Source organism: Lithobates pipiens, unplaced genomic scaffold (assembly GCF_037356315.1).
Source record: "Lithobates pipiens isolate NorthernLeopardFrog02 unplaced genomic scaffold, aLitPip1_a1.2 Scaffold_3, whole genome shotgun sequence".
Taxonomy (NCBI): Eukaryota; Metazoa; Chordata; class Amphibia; order Anura; family Ranidae; genus Lithobates; species Lithobates pipiens.
Window position 1 is genome coordinate 244,567,578 of NW_027507790.1, and position 20,409 is coordinate 244,587,986.

General features: G+C 45.5%; 1 protein-coding gene across 1 annotated transcript in view; it reads right to left on the reverse strand.

Annotated features, from left to right (window-relative positions):
* Positions 1-20,409, reverse strand: part of STARD6 (StAR related lipid transfer domain containing 6) — a 43,398-nt gene that overhangs the window by 12,751 nt on the left and 10,238 nt on the right. The window contains exons 2-4 of the mRNA XM_077462991.1: positions 9,033-9,123; positions 8,901-8,950; positions 5,719-5,845 (exon numbers count right to left, since the gene is read on the reverse strand). Coding sequence (XP_077319117.1) covers positions 5,719-5,845; positions 8,901-8,950; positions 9,033-9,122 — 267 coding nt within the window. The 5' untranslated portion in view covers position 9,123. The remainder of the gene's footprint in view (positions 1-5,718; positions 5,846-8,900; positions 8,951-9,032; positions 9,124-20,409) is intronic.

A 20,409-nucleotide genomic window follows, 5' to 3' on the forward strand; every position in this document is an offset into this window, starting at 1 on the left:
TAAAAGTCGCAGATCACCGCCATTACTAATAAAAAAATAAAATAATAAAAATGCCATAAAACTATCCCCTATTTTGTAGACGCTATAACTTTTGTGCAAAACAATCAATATGCGCTTATTGCAATTTTTTTTTAACCAAAAATATGTAGAAGAATACATATCGGCCTAAACTGAGGAAAAAAATTGTTTTTATATATTTTGAGGGATATTATAGCAAAAAGTAAAAAATATTGTGTTTTTTTCTAAATTGTCGCTATTTTTTTGTTTATAGAGCAAAAAATAAAAACCGCAGAGGCGACCAAACACCACCAAAAGAAAGCTCTATTTGTGGGGAAAAAAGGACGTCAATTTTGTTTGGGTACAACATCGCTTAACCGCGCAATTGTCAGTTAAAGGGACGCAGTGCCAAATCGCAAAAAGTACTCTGGTCAGGAAGAGGGTAAAAACTTCCGGGGCTCAAGTGGTTAAAAATGCACTGGAAAACGTGGTGGTGTGAACCAGCCATACACAAGGCGATGGCAGCAAAAGGGTAAAAAGTATGCAAAATCTTGAGGTACCCCAGGTGAATTATACCATTTTTTTTTTAGGACAAATTGGGCTTTTATTTAGTGGCGTAAATATTAATGTCTACATCCTGATAGTTTTTTTTTTTCATTATTATTATGATAGGAAAACCGTCCCAAAATGGTAATAAAATATAATTTTTGTAAACATTTAGCTAAGTAATTTATGCCACTACCATGATTCAGTGCATGAGGATTATATCTTGTTTTTAGTAGGGCCAAGAAACACAGTGCCCCTTTTCTTTTTCTTTTTTTCCTACCTAAACATACTGACACTAAAGGGTCTATTACATGAATGTGAGAAACATTCAGAAAAGAAGGAAGTGTCACTGTATGTTTTTGAAGTGATTCATTCCTGTATCACCAGCTCCATCTAGTGGTCAAAATCTGGTATAGCTTTTTCATAAAGGTATTTCAGAAAGCTATACTGAATTTTGGCCACTAGAAGGAGCTGATGATACAGGAATTATTCTCTTAGAAAACATACAGCGAACATTCATGACCAATGCTGATTTGTCAAAATGCCTCCTAACCTTTATGATTACTGCAGGGTGCCTGGTATGTCTGTTCTGTCCCACATTCATGTATTTTTTTTATGTGTTGTATTGAACTGCATCAGGGTATGGGTTCACTAGTATACTGACATCTTGGGGTGGTTTTAGGCCACTAAAACTTGTTTTCTATGTGGTTTTGGTTTCTCCTTCTGTCTTCCCCTCCTGTTTAGTACTATTTAGTTCAGTCCTATCAATCAAGAGCGTCACAATTCCTTCCCTGTTCTCTCAGTCAGTGTTAGTACTTTGCAGAGACAGGGAATAGGATAGTCACTGTCTTCTCACATTTCAAAAGACTGGGAAACCATCCCCTGTACTGCATCTGTCTGAACTAAAATGGCATTGGATTCAAATTCTGTGTCTTATTGAAGAGTTAAAGTGGTTGTTAACCACTTCAATAATGGGCACTTTCCCCCCTTCCTGCCCAGGACATTTTTTAGCTTTCAGCGCTGTCACACTTTGAATGACAATTGCGCAGTCATGCAACACTGTACCCAAACTAAATGTTTCTTCTGGTGGTATTTGGTCACCTCTGCAGTTTTTAATTTTTGCGCTATAAACGAAAAAAAGAGTAACAATTTTGAAATAAAAAACTGATGGGCACTGATAGGCAGCACTGACGGCACTAATAGGCGGTACTGATGGCACTGATAGGTGGCACTGGATAGGCAGCACTGATGAGGAGCTACTGACAGGCTTTACTGAGTGGCACTGATTGGCACTTTGATGCGGCACTGACAGGCATTACTGATGGGGCACTGATTGGCACTTTTTTGGGCACTGAGCTGCACTTTTATGGCCACTGACAGGCTTTATAGAGGGGGACAGGCTGGCAGGTGATGGGCACTGATTGGCACCTTTTGATGGGGGCTATGCTGATTATCAGCACAGACCCCCCCCCCCCCCCCTCCGACAGGAAGAGGCGCTGATCGGCTCTCCCTGTCAGCGTGAACCGAGGAAAGCTGCTTACTGGCACGTCCTGGCTCACGCGATAATCAGCTGTGATTGGTCACAGCTAATCACATGGTATGTAGCCTCTGACAGAGGCTTCATACCACGATTGGAGTTGTGCGCTGGTGTCCAGTCGAGAAAGGTTCCCCATCAGATAGTGTCCGCCGCAGGCGCAACGCTTGTGCAGTAGGGAGGACAAAGGAGCGAAAGTCTCCGAACACGAACAGCTGTTGATGAGCTGTACACAGCCGGCGCAATTAAGACTACGGTCTGGCACACGCTCCCGCACGCTCCCGATGCTCATGCAACTCTGCAAGGGGCGGGTGTAGGGACGGATACATACAGAAGAGGCCGCATTATGGCCAGAGTTCATACGATGGGGGTGGATTTCTCAAAGGGGCGGATCTTTGCGGGGCGTGTTTACTGTGGGTTTTGCAATGTTGATGGGTGGGTTTGCTGGACTTATGGTAGAGCTCATACACCCGCCCCTTGCAGAGTTGCACGAGCATCGGGAGCGTGTGGCAGAACGTAGTCTTAATTGCGCAGGCGCCATGTACAGCTCATCAACAGCTGTTCATGTTCGGAGACTTTCGGCGTCTCCTTTGTCCTCCGTACTGTGCAATCGCTGCGCCTGGGCAGTACAGGGCGGACACTATCCGACGGGGGGACCTTTCTTGGCAGAACACCGGCTCTGTTATCCTGATCACATCATATGACGTTCGATCAGGATAACTAAACCACTTTGCCGCCGTCATTTTGCTATACAGCGGGCGGCAAGTGCTTAAGCCACTATCTGATCTTTATACCATCCCCTTCTTTACACTGTCCAGATCATCATCATCACCCGTCCTACAAGGTATCAGTATGACTTCTTAAGAAACAAAGTAAAAATTGCTGGACCGCAATACACATAAAATAATGTTCTGGTCTCAGGGAACCCATGCTAATAATAACTATACCATTAGTGTGGTGGTCACTGGGAAGAATGCTCCTTACACAAGCGGTCATTGGGAAAAATTACCCCCTTACAGATAGCTAAAAAGATCAACAGTGTCAGTGTGTAGACTTACAGTAGCTGAAGAGAAAGTTGCGCCCGGTGTTCAGAGAAATGCAACTTTTAAAGTATGGTTTGTAAATATTTATTAAAGAATAGCAACATATACATCACACCCAACGTGTTTCGGGGGAATAGACTCCCCCTTCTTCAGGGCTGTTGCTGCGTACCTGTCATGGATCTGCCACCCGGCGCAGGGGTCACCTAAGAGTTAACAATGGTACAGAGTAATTGCAGTGATTGGCACCAAGCTGCCTTATTTAAACACCTCAGCTGCACAGAGACTTTGCTGTCTGATCTGCAGATCATGCCATTTCCTGTGTCTACCTGTTTCAGAGATCCGATCTGTTTCCTGTTTTGACCCAGCTTGTTTGACTACGATTGAATTCTGTTATCCTGACTGCGGCTTGCCTTGTGACTATGCTTATCTCTACATTGACTGATATCCTGTTGCCAAATCTTTGCCTGTATACTGACCATTCTTTACCTGCCACTTGTGTCTGATTGATCTTCTGTTACTGAACCTGGCTTGTCTGACCATGCATCCAGTGTCTCCACAGCTCTGCATCTTCCAGCTTCCTGTTTCCTACTTCCTGTCTGCTAAACTGACTACACCTGCTTTTACCTGCTGGTCTACGTTGGGAATTCTTCAGCTGCACAAGAGACGATCCAGGCACATTTAGCCCTTGTACACACGGTCGGAGAATCCGTCGGAATGTGTCCTATCGGACCGTGTCGTTGGATAATCCGACTGTGTGTGGTATGCATCGGACTGATTCCGTCCGAATATCCGTCTGACCCAATTTTCCAACATGTTGGAAATATTTCCCGACCAACTGGGCCGGTCGGACATACTCCGATCATGTGTAGAGAATTTTGATCGGACCAAGTGCCACGCATGCTCAGATCAAATTCCTACATCAAAGCTATTGGCTACTAGCCTGAAAGCGGGAGTGCGCCGGGACTCCGGGTTTTTTTTTTTTTTTTTAAAGTCAGCAGCTACAAATACTGCAGCTGCTGACTTTTAAAATAGTGACACTTACCTGTCCAGCGCTCCCGCGATGTCGGCACCCGAAGCCGATCTCTAGATCGTCTCTCGGGTGCTGCCGCCGCCATCTTGGGTATGGGAATCAGGAAATGGAGCCTTTCGGCTTCATTTCCCGGTTCCCTACTGCGCATGCGCGAGTCGTGCTGCGCAATAAGGACGGTCCCCGCTGTCTCTGGGATCCGTGTGTTTCCCAGCAGGCAGCGGGGCACTTGCGGAAAGGGACGGGCACTTGCGGAAAGGGGCGTAATCTATGCCCCTTTCCGCAGAGAGCTATCCCGGAAGTGGGTGCAGATACCTGTACTGTACAGGTATCTGCACCCCCCTCCCCCCTGAAAGGTGCCAATTGTGGCGCCGAAGGGGGGGAGAGTTCCGATGAGCGGAAGGTCCACTTTAGGGTGGACCTCCGCTTGAATGTAGTCCCATCATAACGAAATTACGTCATCACGTTCTGAAAGATCGGATTTTTCGACAACTTAGTCCGACCGTGTGTATGCAACAGTTTCGGACAAGATCCGACGGACAAAATCCGACTGAGAAAATCTGACGGATTTGGTTGTCGAAATCTCCGACCGTGTATACAGGGGCTTACACCACTCAGCACTTGTGGCCACTGTTCATAACATTGGTGGTCATTGAGCCGGGGTTGTACGTGAGACCTTCCTGCTACACGTCAGGCTCACCCGTCTGGTTCGTGACAGTACTGTTCCATGAGAACTATTCCCATGAATGGTTATGTTGGATCAAGGTTTCAGAAACCAAGATGGCAGGATGCTGGCTTTAGTTGTATAGGCAGCAAATAACAACTATAGGCTGCCTATACAACTAGAGCCGGCATCCTGCCATTCTGGTTTCTGAAATCTTGATCCAACATAACCATTCGTGGCAATTGTTCCCATGAAATAGTAAGCAGCAACAGCCCTGAAGAAGAGGGGGTCTATTTCCCCAAAACATGTTTGCTTGCTGTACATGTCGCTACTTTTTAATAAACGTTTACAAACCATACATTAGAAGTCGCATTTCTGTAGACACTGGGCACTCCTTTCTTTTTATACAAGTCTACATGCTGAAAGGACTTTAAGGTCACACAGAAAAGGCAGAATCCGAATCCCCAAGAGGGCCATCGCCACCATCCATCACTGGGCACTATCCACCGGAAGGCATCCCTTCCTTTTTGCCCACATGAATACCCACCCAGGACCAGAGACCAATCCAGTCAGTCCAGCTCAGTCTCCAACACAAGCTAGATACTCTCCAATGGTGTCAGTGGGAAATTATCTGAGAGGCAGAAATTGCTCATTGCTCAAGGAACCCCTAACAACCTCTGGAGGAACCCCAGGGTCCCATGCAACCCTGGTTGAGAAACCCTGCTTTAGATTCACCAAAACTACAAACAAACCTAAAACAACCCTAAAACTATGAACACGGTAATGTTATTTGATACACATTTGTGACATTCATTGACTTGTACTCTAATTGATAAATTAAGTTTCATGAATTTGCCAACTTTTTTTTTAACCAAACCTATAACAAGCGTATAAGAAGGTGATGGACCTGGTCAATGTGCTCTAGGATGGAGTAATGTTTTAAGGCTTTGTCCCACTTTCTCCTGTGTTCATCAATGTACATAAATGGAATGACTTTCTCGGGCACCTCTTCGATTATCCCTTCTCCGCGGTATCTGGATTTTCGGGGAAAAAAAAAAAATATGTATGAATTAGAATGTACATGTAACCAAAATTCAATAACCTATTGGTTACACTGACTTAGTGCTAGACCCAGCGGCGTTGCTAGGGGGTGGCTTTTGGGGCTACAGCCCCGAATCTGGGGGCCATAGCCCTGAATCTCTTCAGGGGTCCCCTAGGGGAGGGGAGGCTCTCTGGGGACCCTGATGTAAGTGGGGGGCTCTCTGGGGACCCTGATGTAAGTGGGGGGCTCTCTGGTGACCCTGATGTAAGTGGGGGGCTCTCTGGGGACCCTGATGCAAGGGGGAGGCTCTCTGGGACCCTGATTTTAAGGGGGAGGCTCTCTGGGACCCTGATGTAAGGGGGCTCTCTGGCAAAGGACAGTGTAAAAATTAAAAGTAAAATAAATAAGAGTAAAAATAAAAAATTAATTTAAAGAGCCCCGTCCCGCTGAGCTCATGCGCAGAAGTGAACGCAAACGTAAGTCGCGCCCGCATATGAAAGCGGTGTTAAAAGCACACATGTGAGGTATCACCGTGATCGTTAGAGCGAGAACAATAATTCTAGTGCAAGACCTCCTCTGTAACTGAAAACAGGTAACATGTAGAAATTTTTAAACGTCGCCAATGGAGATTTTTAAAGTGTAAGTAAACCCCGCCAAGGAAGCGGCCATCTTGGCTTCTGTTTAACCACTTCCCGACCAGCGCACGACGATGTACGTCGACAAAATGGCACGGGCAGGCATATTGGCGTACAGGTACGTCCAATATTCAATGCCGCCCTGCCATCGGGAGCGTGCCGCCTGCGGCGCGCTCCCGCGCTGTTTAGGACCACCCTGAGTCCGGTCGCGGGACCCGCGGACTCGATCGCCGCGGGCATCCCCGCGATCGTCTCACGGAGCGGCCGAATGGAGGAAATGCTGTGTAAACAACATTTCTCCATTCTGCCTAGCAACTAGTGACGCTGATCTCTGCTCCATGTGATTGGAGCAGAGATCAGTGTTCACTAAATGAAAGCCCAACCCCCCCACAGTTAGTAACACACCCCTAGGAACACTTAACCCCTACACTGCCACCCACTGGTTAATCCTTTCACTGCCAGTGTCATTTACACAGGAATCACTGCATTTATATAGCAGTGATTACTGTATAAATGACAATGGTCCCAAAAATGTGTCAAAAATGTCCGATGGGTCCCCCACAATGTCACAGTCACAATAAAAATCGCTGATCGCCGCCATTACTAGTAAAAAAAAAAATAATAAAAAATTATTAATAAAAATGCTATAAAACTATCCCTATTTTGTAAACGCTCTAACTTTTGCGCAAACAAATCAATAATCGCTTATTGCGATTTTTTTTACCAAAAATATGTAGAAGAATACGTATCGGCCTAAACTGAGGGAAAAAAATGTTTTTTTATATATTTTTGGGGGATATTTATTATAACAAAAAGTAAAAAATAATGCGTTTTTTTCAAAATTGTCGCTCTATTTTTGTTTATAGCGCAAAAAATAAAAACCGCAGAGGTGATCAAATACCACCAAAAGAAAGCTCTATTTGTGGGAAAAAAAGGACGTCAATTTTGTTTGGGAGCCACGTCGTACGACCGCGCAATTGTCAGTTAAAGCGACGCAGTGCCGAATCGCAAAAAGTGGTCTGGTCTTTGACCAGCAAAATTGTCCGGTCTGCAAGTATTTAATCTACAACTGCCATGATGCTGCACATGTGATCAGTTATGACACCAGCCATTGGATGGTTTGACAGGTTGGTTGAGATCACAACCAATGGGAGTGTTACATTTCCAGCACGTGCCGGATATGAAACAGTTTTATGGATGGGTTTACTTCCACTTTAAGTGCCAAAGTTTGTTGCCATTCCACGAGCGGGTGCAATTTTGAAGTGTGACATGTTGGGTATCAATTTACTCAGCGTAACATCGTCTTTCACAATATAAAAAAATGGGCTAACTTTACTGTTGTCTTATTTTTTATTTCAAAATATTGTATTTTTTCCCAAAAAAATGCACTTGTAAGACCGCTGCGCAAATAATGTATGACACAAAGTAATGCAACGACCGCCATTTTATTCTCTAGGGTGTCTGACAATATATATATATATAATATTTGGGGGTTCTAAATCATTTTCTAGCAAAACAAAAATGATTTTAACTTGTAAAAAACAAGTCTCAAAAAGAGGCTCGGTACTTAAAGAGGGAGTCCACCCGAAAAAATTTTTTATTAAAAGCTAGCAGCTACGAATACTACAGCTGCTGACTTTTAATAAATGAACACTTACCTTTCCTGGAGTCCAGCGATGTCGGCAGCCGAGGCCGATCGATCGCTCAGCTCTCGGCTGCTGCTGCCGCCATTCTGGGTGAGGGAATAAGGAAGTGAAGCGTTGCAGCTTCACTTCCCGGTTCCCTACTGTGCATGCACGAGTCACGCAGCGCAATGAGAATGCTCCGCGCTGTCTCTGGGACCCATGTGTGTCCCGGCAGACAGAGCGGCGGGACAGGAAGAGGCATAGACTCTCGTGGGAAGTTGGTGCAAATACCTGTCTTAGACAGGTATCTGCACCCCCCTGAAAGGTGCCAACTGTGGCACCAGAGGGGGGGAGGGTTCTGATGAGCGGAAGTTCCACTTTAGGGTGGAACTCCGCTTTAAGTGGTTAAAGACTTTGAGAGGCAGGGTGCTGTGATTAAATTAGGAAGCTACTGTATGTACAGCACCCTGCCAGCCGCTCCAGCCAGCCACGATCTGCCTGCATCACATAGAGAAGCACAGAGACCCAGTGTTGGCATTTACAGGGGCTACAATAAAGTATATAAAGAGAATGAAAAGCTTCGGTGTAGAAATCACTGGCATGTGGATGAGTTCAGAGAGGAGCAACCAAGAAAGGCGAAATAGAAGCGGAAGGAAATACGCTATCTATTAATAATAGGGAATAGGGAATAGTAGGGAATTCCTATCCAATGTAATGATTTGCAGTACAGAATTCCACTCCTTGGACCTCCTCCACTCTGACAATGCCTCTGGCTGTCATTACTTACATATTTCCTGAGTATTCTTTGGATGGTTTCCATGAAACGATGATGTCTTTCTAGAAGGAACACACATTCTGCATTAGACATTATTTTCTGGGGAAATGATTGTTTTTACTCATCGGGATGATCTGAACTCACGGGGGATTTGGCCAGCTTCCAGCCCGACGTATCCTCATGATAGGATAGAATCTTCTGGGAGATCTCATCCGATATCTTCTTATAATCCATCCTGGAGAAATGTAGGGAACATGTAATAGCAGAACACTAAGCACTACAGTATATACAGTGGGTATAGAAAATAATCAACCCCCCCTTTAAAAAATAATCACATTTTGTTGTGTTATTTGGTGTTTGGTGTTGAGGCCAAATAATTCAATTTTAAGCCTCGTACACACAATCGGATTTTCTGACGGGAAATGTGTGATGACAGGCTGTTGGCAGAAAATCCGACCGTTTGTACGCTCCATCAGACAATTGTTGTCAGATTTTCCGCGGACAAATGTTGGATGGCAGGCTTTAAAGTTTTCGGTGGACAAATGTCTGTTGTCATATTTTCCGTGCGTGTGTACACAAGTCCATCGGACAAAAGTCCAAAGTACAAACACACACTCGGAAGCAAGGACGAGCCGGAAGCGGTCGGTCTTGTAAACTAGCGCTCCTAAAGCGGGAGTCCGCCGTTTTTTTTTTTTAAAAGCCAGCAGCTACAAATACTGCAGCTGCTGACTTTTAAAATAATGACACTTACCCGCCCAGCGCGCCCGCCATGTCGGCACCCGAAGCTGATCTCTCGATCGTCTCTCAGGTGCTGCCGCCACCATCTGGGGTATGGGAATCAGGAAGTGGAGCCTTTCGGCTTAATTTCCCGGTTCCCTACTGCGCATGCGCGAGTCGCGCTGCGCAATAAGGATGGTCCCCGCTGTCTCTGGGATCCGTGTGTTTCCCAGCAGGCAGCGGGGGGACCTTCGGAAAGGGGCGCAGATTCTGCGGAAAGGGGCGTACCTTCTGCAGAATCTACGCCGGAAGTGGGTGTAGATACCTGTACTGTACAGGTACCTGCACCCCCTCCCCCCTGAAAGGTGCCAATTGTGGCGCCAGAGGGGGGAGGGTTCCAATGAGCGGAAGGTCCACTTTAGGGTGGAGCTCCGCTTTAATGGAGAATTAACATTTGTGACGTGGCAAATTATGAAATCTCCAAATGCAGCGCACAATTCTCTTCTTCTTTAATGGGATAATAATGAAGCTGCTTTGCTGGTGATACTGATGCAGTTATTGCAAACACATTTTAAAAGACTTTTTTTTCTAGTGAGATCAAGAATAATATTATTATGCTTGTTTTTTGTTATTTTTTTATTTTTATTTTTTTTGGGCAAATTACCACAGCACCTTTTATCCATAGTTTTTAAGATGAAAGATACAACTATGTTGGTGTCCCTTGTTAATTTTACATTTTATTTTTTTTAAATGTAACTGCCTACTCCCAAACTGTCATTGGAAGTAAAACACATAGCCAAGTATTATTCTTCACATTTTTTTTTTATTGTGCATTAAAAAAATAAAACAAATAAAATTAGACATGTTATCTGCTAATAGAACTTAAAGTGCAGTTCCGTTTAAAAAAATAAAAAATAAATGAAAACAAATACTGCAGCTGCTGACTTTTAATAATCAGACACTTACCTGTCCCAGGGTCCAGCAATGCGGGGCAACGAAGCCCCGCTCGTCTCCCCCTCCTCTCTGTGGCGCCAGCATTGTCACTGTGGGCACCCACTGTGCATGCGTGAGCCGCGCGATGAGCTGTGACATCATCTGGGACCTGTGACGTGCCCCAGATGATTGCCGACAGGGAGGGGGGAGAGGTGATCTCCCTTTCGGTGCCGCGGTGCATGGGAGGAAGTGGGAGCTGGAACCCTCTAAAAAGAGGGTATCTGCCCTCCCCCCACCAAAAAATTACATGCCAAATGTGGCATGTCAGGGGGTCACCTTCCCTTAAAGCGGAAGTTCCATTTTTGGGTGGAACTCCGCTATAACCAAAAAATGCATTCTATGCATCCAAAAATATAACTAATTAAATAACTATTATTCAACGAAAAAATAAAATAAAAGCTTCATGCATGTGTCCTGCTTCTTTATCCACTACAATACAGGGCACTTTCGCCCTCTTCCTTCCCAGCCCAATTTTCAGCTTTCAGCGCTCTCGCGCTTTCAGTGACAATTGCGCGGTCATGCTACACTGTACCCAAATGAAATTTTTATCATTTTGTTCGCACAAATAGAGCTTTATTTTGGTGGTATTTATTCATGACTCCGTTTTTTATTTTTTGCGATATAAGCGCAAAAAAAGCGGAAATTTGGAAAAAAAACAATATTTTATTTTTTCTATTTTAAAAGAAATCCAATAAAATCAAATTTTGTCATAAATTTAAGCCAAAATGTATTCTGCTACATGTTTTTGGTAAAAAAAATTCCGTTAAGTGTATAATAATTGGTTTGTGTGATCACGGACATATGTACGCAAATGATCATGTACATATGTGTGCAGGTGATCACGTACATATGTGTGCAGATAATCATTGGGACATGTGATTTTAGTGGGACATATGTGGGGGACATGTTTTTATTATTAGGGACATGTGTTTTTATTATTTGGGGACATGTGTGGGGACATTGTGTTTATACTGTGTGGTGTGTTTACACTGTGTGGTGATTTGTGGTTACACTAGACTGGTGATCAGTGAGTAAAAAGCTGTAAAAAACAGCTCATACTCACTGATCATCAGCCGGCTGCAGCGATCTGCTCTCCTCTCCTCAGCGATGACTTCTGTGTGAGGAGAGGAGGAGCCGATTGCCTAGCAACCGCCTGTTTGTTTACATCACATGACGGCCGTGATTGACCACGGCCGTCATGTGATCAGGAGGGCCAATCACAGAGCCCTCCTGCCGATCTGAGATGCGCCGTGTCCGGGTGACACGGGCGCATCGGGATCGCGCCGCTGTGCGGGCACGCGCGCGGGCGATCCCGCTCCTTCTGATGGACGTTCCTGAACGTCCTATCAGAAGTAGATGGCTCCCACCTGGCCGTATATGTGTATTGGCCGGGTGGGAAGTGGTTATAAAGGGGGTCAACAATGCCAAGAGTTGGTGAAAGCAGGGGTCTGTCACCAGGAGATAATTCCAAAAATCATGTGGATTATTCTCCTGGAGCTCCCGCAGCAAAGGCATATGACATAATTGGTCACGATTAATAAAGCAACCAATTTTTGGTCCAAGAAATCCTCCTCCTCCTGTTCCTGGACTGGACTTGGGTCAAAGCAATAACTCCAAGGCCAATAATAAATAACACGTTATCTCCTCCGTCAACCAGACATGTTGCGGAATCGAATGGCCCTTCAGAAACTAACTAAAAAATGCAAACTGAAAAATGCAAATCAGCACTCACCAAACTTCTACTAACACGAAATTAGCAAAAGGAGCACAAATGGTGGCGTCTGACAATTGAACTTCCTCTTTTTCAGCTCGTAGTATGTCTAGTACGTCACTACGTTCGTGTTTGTCAGCTGACAATTGTGTACCATTTGTATGCAAGATAAAATCCAGGCACACGGCTTCGGAACAAAAGTCTGAAGTCTTTTCTGCGGAAAATCCGATCGTGTGTATGAGGCTTTAGTCTCATCTGACCATAACAAATTTTTCCATGTGGCCTCAGAATCTTCAAGGTGCATTTAAGGTGGTCAGATGAGACTAAATTTGAATTATTTGGCCTCAACAGCAAATGATATGTCCGGTCGAAATCCAATACAGCTCACCATCCAAATGACACTATTCCTACAGTAAAGCATGGAGGTGGTAAAATCCTGTTATGGGGGTATTTCTCTGCAGCAGGGAGTGGGGCACTTGTCAGGATAGAAGGAAAAATGGATGGGGCAAAATACTGTCTACTTCTTGAGGAAAATCTGCTGCACTCTGTCAGAAAGTTGTCAACAGGAAGAGGGTTTACCTTCCAACAGTGGCAGCCCATCTGTAGGGGGCACACGGGCGCTGCCCCCTCTCCCCCCCATCAATGTGTCAGGCCCCTAATCTACATGCAGGATGCCGGATGCTTAGATTCCAATTAGTTTTTTTTTTTTTTTTTTTAGAAGCACATGATTAGAGCCTGAGGCTCTAATTGGCTTAAAAAAAGGGTGGGCTTGGGGCATAGAGCACTGCACCCTGAGCCCACACTGTTGTGTGACATTAGTGAATTAATATTTGCTAATGTCTTTCTGTCTGCAAATCAGGAAGCGGCTCCTGAGACCCCATTGGCCAGGAGACCGAAAAGCTTATTGGCAGGGAGGAAAAGATGGAGGGGGCACACGGAGGTCAGGACATGGAGGAAACAGATGGGGAAGCTGCCGTTGACATTGGATTCAAACATTGGGGAGAGCAAGCCCACCATAGCACTCGGATGAGGAGCTGAAAGGGAGAAGGAGGAAAGCCCAGAGCCTGCAGGCAAGGCAGTGTCATCCGGAGAGTGACATCCTATGTGTGTCCTGTGCCTACATACTTTTGCTAACAGGTGTCCCTCATTCCCATCTCAAAATGTTGGGAGGTGGGGGGCCTCTTGACCTGGCGACCGGGGGAGGCGGGGTCGTGGTCAGGTCCGTCTGCCGCTCCCCAACCCCCCAACCGATGGAGCACCAGCCACCACTGCCTTCCAGCATGACAATGACCCAAAGCACACAGTGGCTGAAGGAGAAAATGGTGAATGTCCTTGCATGGTCTAGTCAGAGCCCGGACTTAAACCCCATTGAAAATCTGCAGAATGACTTGAAGACTGCAGTCCACAAACAGTCACCATCAAATGTAACTGAACTTGAGCAGTTCTGCAAAGAAGAACGGGCAAATATTGCAAATTCTAGAGATGTGTAGCACTGACCCCCGAAGGAGCTGCTTGTTTTATTGGGCTTACTGTTACCTTCTTGACCTCGTATGCATCTAGGGGTTTCCCGTGGTAGATGGTCCACAGAACTGCAGAAACTGACACTAGATCCTCTTTTTGGGATATTCATTTAAAAGATAACACAGTCTCTTAAATGAAGGATAGAGGGTTAGGAAGGAAGTTCAGGTACTTTTTTGGAACTGCAGAAATAGGAAGTTTCTCACACTAGAAATCCAGAGAATTACCGTCTCACAGGATTCTCACAGCTACCGGATAGACCTCCTCTCACTAGGCCTAGCAGCCGATAGAGTGTTTAAGTAGAACAAAGTCTCTGCCACAGACTTGGATGTAACTGAGAAGCGTAGGTAAATTTAGAGAGCTATCATACGGTACCAGTATCTCGCAGCCGGTCCGGCGATACCGTATGAGTGTAGATCCATTTAGTGTCCTTCAACTGAGCCTGCAGGCTCCTTCGGAAGAGCCAGCCTTATGCATAGCCTCCTCCTGAAGAGTCCTTCCCTGGTTGCTTCTCCAGTTGCTGGGCCTCTCCTCAGGTGAGACGGCACCGGACCACCTTTGGATCCTCCTTTCAGTTACTTCACCTCGGGCTATCCAGCCCCGAGACTCATAATTGGTTGGATCCGCACCCCAGGCCATGAGGGCCATGGGGGCTGGTCAGGAGGACCGGGACCAAACAGACAGAAGAATCTTCTGGACCGGAACCCAGAAGCACGTGATGTCAGTACCTTAAATACCCTCTCCCAGAATGCAAAGCAGGATGACACTCCCACTGGGCTGGTTCCGAGAAAGAATGGCATTCAATACACCTAGCTCAACTGCGTTCTCACACTTGCCAGGGGTGACAGCAACACCTGTGGCCAAGGAGAACCCAGTGCAACCAGCAAGGCTGGTACTGAAACCATAATTTGGCATAATTAACCCCAAAATCCAACTGTGGTTTTAGGAATATTAAATTGAAAAAAGAAAACATATAGCACGTGCTCGTCAGGAGCCGGCGCTACATAAGTAAAGTTAGTAAAGACAAATCCTGACAGACGAAATGCTGTAATTAAAGCAATAGGTGGTGTAGTAATCCAGGCATTAGATACGCTACCCATAAAGAGGTCTTAAGCCCAAAAGCAAACATATATTATATTGCAGCTTACCAATTCTTAGACTGGCCATACACACCTGCAGACAGCTTGTTCTGCTGAAAAACAAAAGACTTCCTGGCCTGATCGCCAGGTGAAAATAAAGGAAAGAACGTCTGAAAAAGGAAAACAAATGCAGCCATTGCAGCTGGCCATACACCTATAGATTTTCTGCGGATTTTCTATGGTCAGATGGAAAAAGTGGAACAGATTCCTCCATCTACGCTGAACTGTGTGGATGGAAGAATCTCCCACTGGGCCAAGCTTCCATATCTTGCTAGTCGGCCCCGCTGGCTCTCACAATACCTGAATATTCTGATTGGATACAGGCATTGTTTAGGTTGAGAGCCAACTGGGCCGACTAGCAAGATACTGAAGCTTGGCCCAGTGGGAGATTTCCCTTTTTCCATCTAACCATAGAAAATCTGCAGATAATCTATAGGTGTATGGCCAGCTGCAATGGCTGCATTTGTTTTCCTTTTTCAGGCGTTCTCTCCTTTATTTTCACCGGGTGATCAGGCCAGGAAGTCTTTTGTTTTTCAGCAGAACAAGCTGTCTGCAGGTGTAGCAGTTAATGAGACAAACTTTTTTACCACTGACGGCGGGGGGGGTTATAAATTTACAATAATCAGTTTTTATAAAAAAAAGGTTGCTGTAACTACTTATAAAGTGTGAGCTGGGGTTTGGCTTTAATATTTTAGTGTATCTAAATCTGCTAGTGCATCTAACATTACCCACTCCCTGACTCAAAATAAAAAGAATAAGTTCTGTCTTCACATACACTTGAAAACGGACCTAATAGTTGATAGCAATGCAGCCAGATGGAATGACTGTCAGACACTGTGGATATTATAAGGGGCACATTAGGAGAAATCCACTGTCATGTCAGCTCAGATGCTACTTTGACACTGGCTGGGAAGGGGTTAAACATCTACGGTGTTCAAAGGGTTAAATGTGTGCCTAACCGGTGTTTGTGTGTACTGTGACTGTTTATGTATACTCCTTGCTTTGCAGGGAAACCAAATCCAGCACATCCCCACTGCCAGGACAGCACTCTGTATCGTTTACATACAGTGGGGTTGATTTACTAAAGGCCAATAGACTGCGCACCTTGGAAAGTGCAATTACCCTCTGTAAGTGCAGTTTCTCCAGAGCTTAGTACATGAGGTAAAGCTTCACTTTGCAAAGAATACCCAATCACATGCAAGGAAAATAAAAAAACAACATTTTTGCTTGCACATGATTGGTTGATGAAAGTCTGCAGAGCTTCCCCTCATTTACTAAGCTCTGGAGCAACTGCACTTTCCAAAGTGCAGTCTTTTTGCCTTTAGTAAATCAACCGCAATGTGTTTTGCTTTTACTTATGGCTTTCTTTCAACAATGGCTTTCTTCTTGCCACTCTTCCATGAGGACTTTTCCTGACTCCTGCCAGCGCAACGCTCCAGCGTGAAAGCCCTCGGGCTTTCACACTGGAGACAACGGAGCAGCAGTTTGAGGGCGGATTGCAGGCCCTATTTCTAACGCTATAGCGCCTGCAAAATGCCCTCGGTGTAAAAGGGGTCTAAATGTCAGATTTGTGGAGAGCACGACTAATGCCGCATACACACGGGCGGACTGTATGGCGTACTTAGTCCGTCATACAATCCGACGGACAGTCCGTCATACTTTCCACTGAACGGACTTGACCACACACGGATACCCAAACAGTCCGTCCTACTTTCGAATGAACGGACTTGACCACACACGGATACCCAAACAGTCCGTCGAAAGCTTGCGCGATGACGTGTACAGCACGTACGACGGGACTAGAAATAGGAAGTCCAATACACAGCAATGCACCCTTCCGCCGTGTAAATCCTTTCTGGGCATGCGCCATTCTTAGTCCGTCGAACTAGCCTACTGACGAGCGGATTGTCCGCTGAAACCAAAGTACGACGGACAGAATTTCGAAAAATCCGAAATACTTAGTACGCCAGACTGCACGCTGAAAAAGTCAGCTGAAGCCCACACACGAGCGGACTGTCCGCTGAAATGTGTTTCGACGGACTAAGTACGCCATACAGTCCGCCCGTGTGTACGCGGCATAATAGTTGTCCTGTGGACAGATTCTCCCACCTGAGCTGTGGATCTCTGCAGCCCCTCCAGAGTTACCATGGGCCTCTTGACTGTTTCTCTGATTAATGCTCTCCTTGCCCGGCCTGTCAGTTTAGGTGGACGGCCATGTCTTGGTAGGTTTGCAGTTGTGCCATTCTCTTTCCATTTTCAGATGATGAATTGAACAGTGCTCTGTGAGATGTTCAAAGCTTGGGAAATTATTTTATAACCTAACCCTGCTTATCCCTGACGTTATCCCTGACCTGTCTGGTGTGTTCCTTGGCATTCATGATGCTGTTTGTTCACTAAAGTTCTCTAACAAACCTTTGAGGACTTCAATGAACAGCTGTATGTAGACTGAGATTAAATTACACAGGGGGACTCTATTTACTAAATAGGTGACTTTTGAAGGCAATTGGTTGCGCTAGATTTTAGTTAGGGGTATCAGAGTAAAGGGGGTTGAATACAAATGCACACCACACTTTTCACATATTTATTTCTAAACAAATTTTGAAAAACGTTGATCATTTTCTTCCACTTCACAATTATGTGCCACTTTGTGTTGGTCTATCACATAAAATCCCAATAAAATACATTTACGGTTTTGGTTGTAACATGACAAAATGTGGAAAATTTCAAGGGGTATGAATACTTTTTCAAGGCGCTGTAGCAGAGCTCTGTCCTGTCTTCCTCCTGGCCGATCAGCGGGTGGCGGCAGTTACCACCCACCCAGAAGTGCCCAATCATGTGGCAAGTACGTGATCCAGCGCAGGAGAGCCACTAAACTATAACTATGTTATGCGGTTAGGTAAACGGTTGAGTGAGGGGAGTTATAGCCCATTAATTGTGAGACTTTAATCTCCTATGACACCTGTGGATCTCTATCTAATGTATATGTGGAATTTTATAGTCACATACGTGAACCGCACTATGTATGTTTCAGCGAATGTTCCACGTATCACAATGTTTGTACATCTGACAACTAGTGATTGCATGGTATGCACAGAATACTTTGGCCTGTACACACCTTACTTCTAAATAAAGAATATACTAAAATACAAACGTCAGACTGAGCCGTCCAATAAGCAATAAATTACTGGGATGAGTTATGCCTCGTACACACTATAGGATTTTCCGACAACAAAATCCATTGGATTTTTTCTGACGGATGTTGGCTCAAACTTGTCTTGCATACACACGGTCACACAAAGTTGGTCGGAAATTCCGAACGTCAAGACCGCGGTGACGTACAACACGTACGACAAGCCGAGAAAAATCAAGTTCAATAGCCAGTGCTGCTCTTCTGCTTGATTCCGAGCATGTGTGGAACTTTGTGCGTCGGAATTGTGTACACACAATCGGAAATTTACGACAACGCGTTTTGTTGTTAGAAAATTTGAGAACCAGATCTCAAATTTTGTGTGATGGAAATTTCGATGGAAAAAGCTTGACGGAGCCTACACACGGTTGGTATTTTCGACAACGTCCTATCACACATTTTCCATTAGAAAATCCTATCGTGTGTATGGGGCATTAGTGGTGTGACTTACTGGTTTCCTTCATCAAAGGAGCAAATAAAACTACTCCTATCTCACTACTAAACTAAAACTACTAAAACTCACTAACGAATAACTAACTGCTATACCAATGGCCACTACTGCATACTCCTACTACAGTACTTGACCTCTTTGTCGCCTTCGATACCATTGACCACCTACCACATTGCTCAACCTTTGTACACAAGGTGGGGGCAGGCAGGGTGCGGTGGGATTGTATGTGAATCTGGAAGTCAGGGGGCCCGGACCGCCCACCCCAGCCCGGGTGGGGGGTCCCCAGGTCAACTTGACGGGGGGGGGGAGGTCAACTTTTGCATTGGGGCACACAAGCTTCAAGATGTGCCTATGTATAGATCAACTTGTATGCAACCAGCTAGCCCAAAATGTTACCAGTCCCTGCTGAACTGTCCAAATTTCAATCCATGTTTGGCCTGCTTAAAGTGTTACTGAACCCACAACAGTAAAATCAGACTGTATATGTAGTAAAGCATGCTTGTTATACTCACTGTGGAACCTAAGGGGTTAATCCTCTGCATTATGTAAAAAGGCTGTTTGATACGGTTTTCTCTGATCCTGCCCTTCTTCCACTGTCCCCAAACCGTCTCCTTATAGTACAGAGCTTTGGGAGCACTCTGCACATGCTCAGTTTGGTGCGTATTAGAGCTGCACAATTAATCGTTAAAAAAATCGCTATCTCGATTCAACCCCTTTGACGATCTCTATTGCAGAGTTTACCGATTCTTTCATATAACAAGTGAAGAGACTTATCCGCTCACTCAGCTGTCAAAAGAAAACATCCGGGCAGTCTGCCAAGTTTTTAATATGAAACGTTGTAACAAATGCTTCCTTCTTATGCTGCGTACACACAAGCGGACTTTTCGACTGACTAGGTCTGACGGTCTTCCCAACAGACTTTCGGCGGACTTCCGACAGACTTTCCAAATGAAAGGACTTGGCCACACACAATCACACCAAAGTCTGATGGATTAGAACGTGATGGCGTATGACCCGACTAGAATAAGGAAGTTCTTAGCCAGTAGCCAATAGCTGCCCTAGCGTTGGTTTTTGTCCGTCGGACTAGCACACAGACGAACGGATTTCTCGATAGGAACTGGTTCCGACGAAAAAATTTGAAACATGTTCTATTTCTAAAGTCAGTCAGATTTTTGGACAGCAAAGGTCTGATGAAGCCCACACACGATAGAATTGTCCGACGGATTTGTTCCATCGGACCTTTGCTGTCGAAAAGTCCGGTCGTGTGTATGCGGCATTAGATCAAAGGGATACACTTCTGTGTGTAAAGAAAAAATCCAGGCAGTCTGACAAGTTTTCAACAACGTGTAAATGCAGGAAGTTTAACCACTTAAAGTCTAAATCTTTTTCTGACACTTCTTTAGAGCTGCCACGACGCGTCGTCGTAGTCGACTAAGAAAATACGTTGACGTGCGTTCTCGGCGTCGATGCGTCACAGTGGTGGCAGTGCTTGGTATCTAGCGCTGCCCTCCGTTCCGCCGTCCCCCTCTCTTTTCCCCCGCCGTCCCCCTCTCTTCTCCCCCTCCGTGCCGCCGTCCCTAGGGGTGCAACGGATCGTCACCGATCCGTGATCCGAGCGGACATGCCGCAATCCGCGGAGCGCTCTGCGGTCTCGGCCTTAGGAGAGGCCGCGGCTTCGGCCTAGCTCCGAAGCGGCGGCCATCTTTCTACACCCAGGCGTTTACAATGTGATCGCTCCGACGGAGCGATCACTTGTAAACAAACCGGCGTCATGACATGATGCCGGTTTCTCTCTCCCCTCTCTG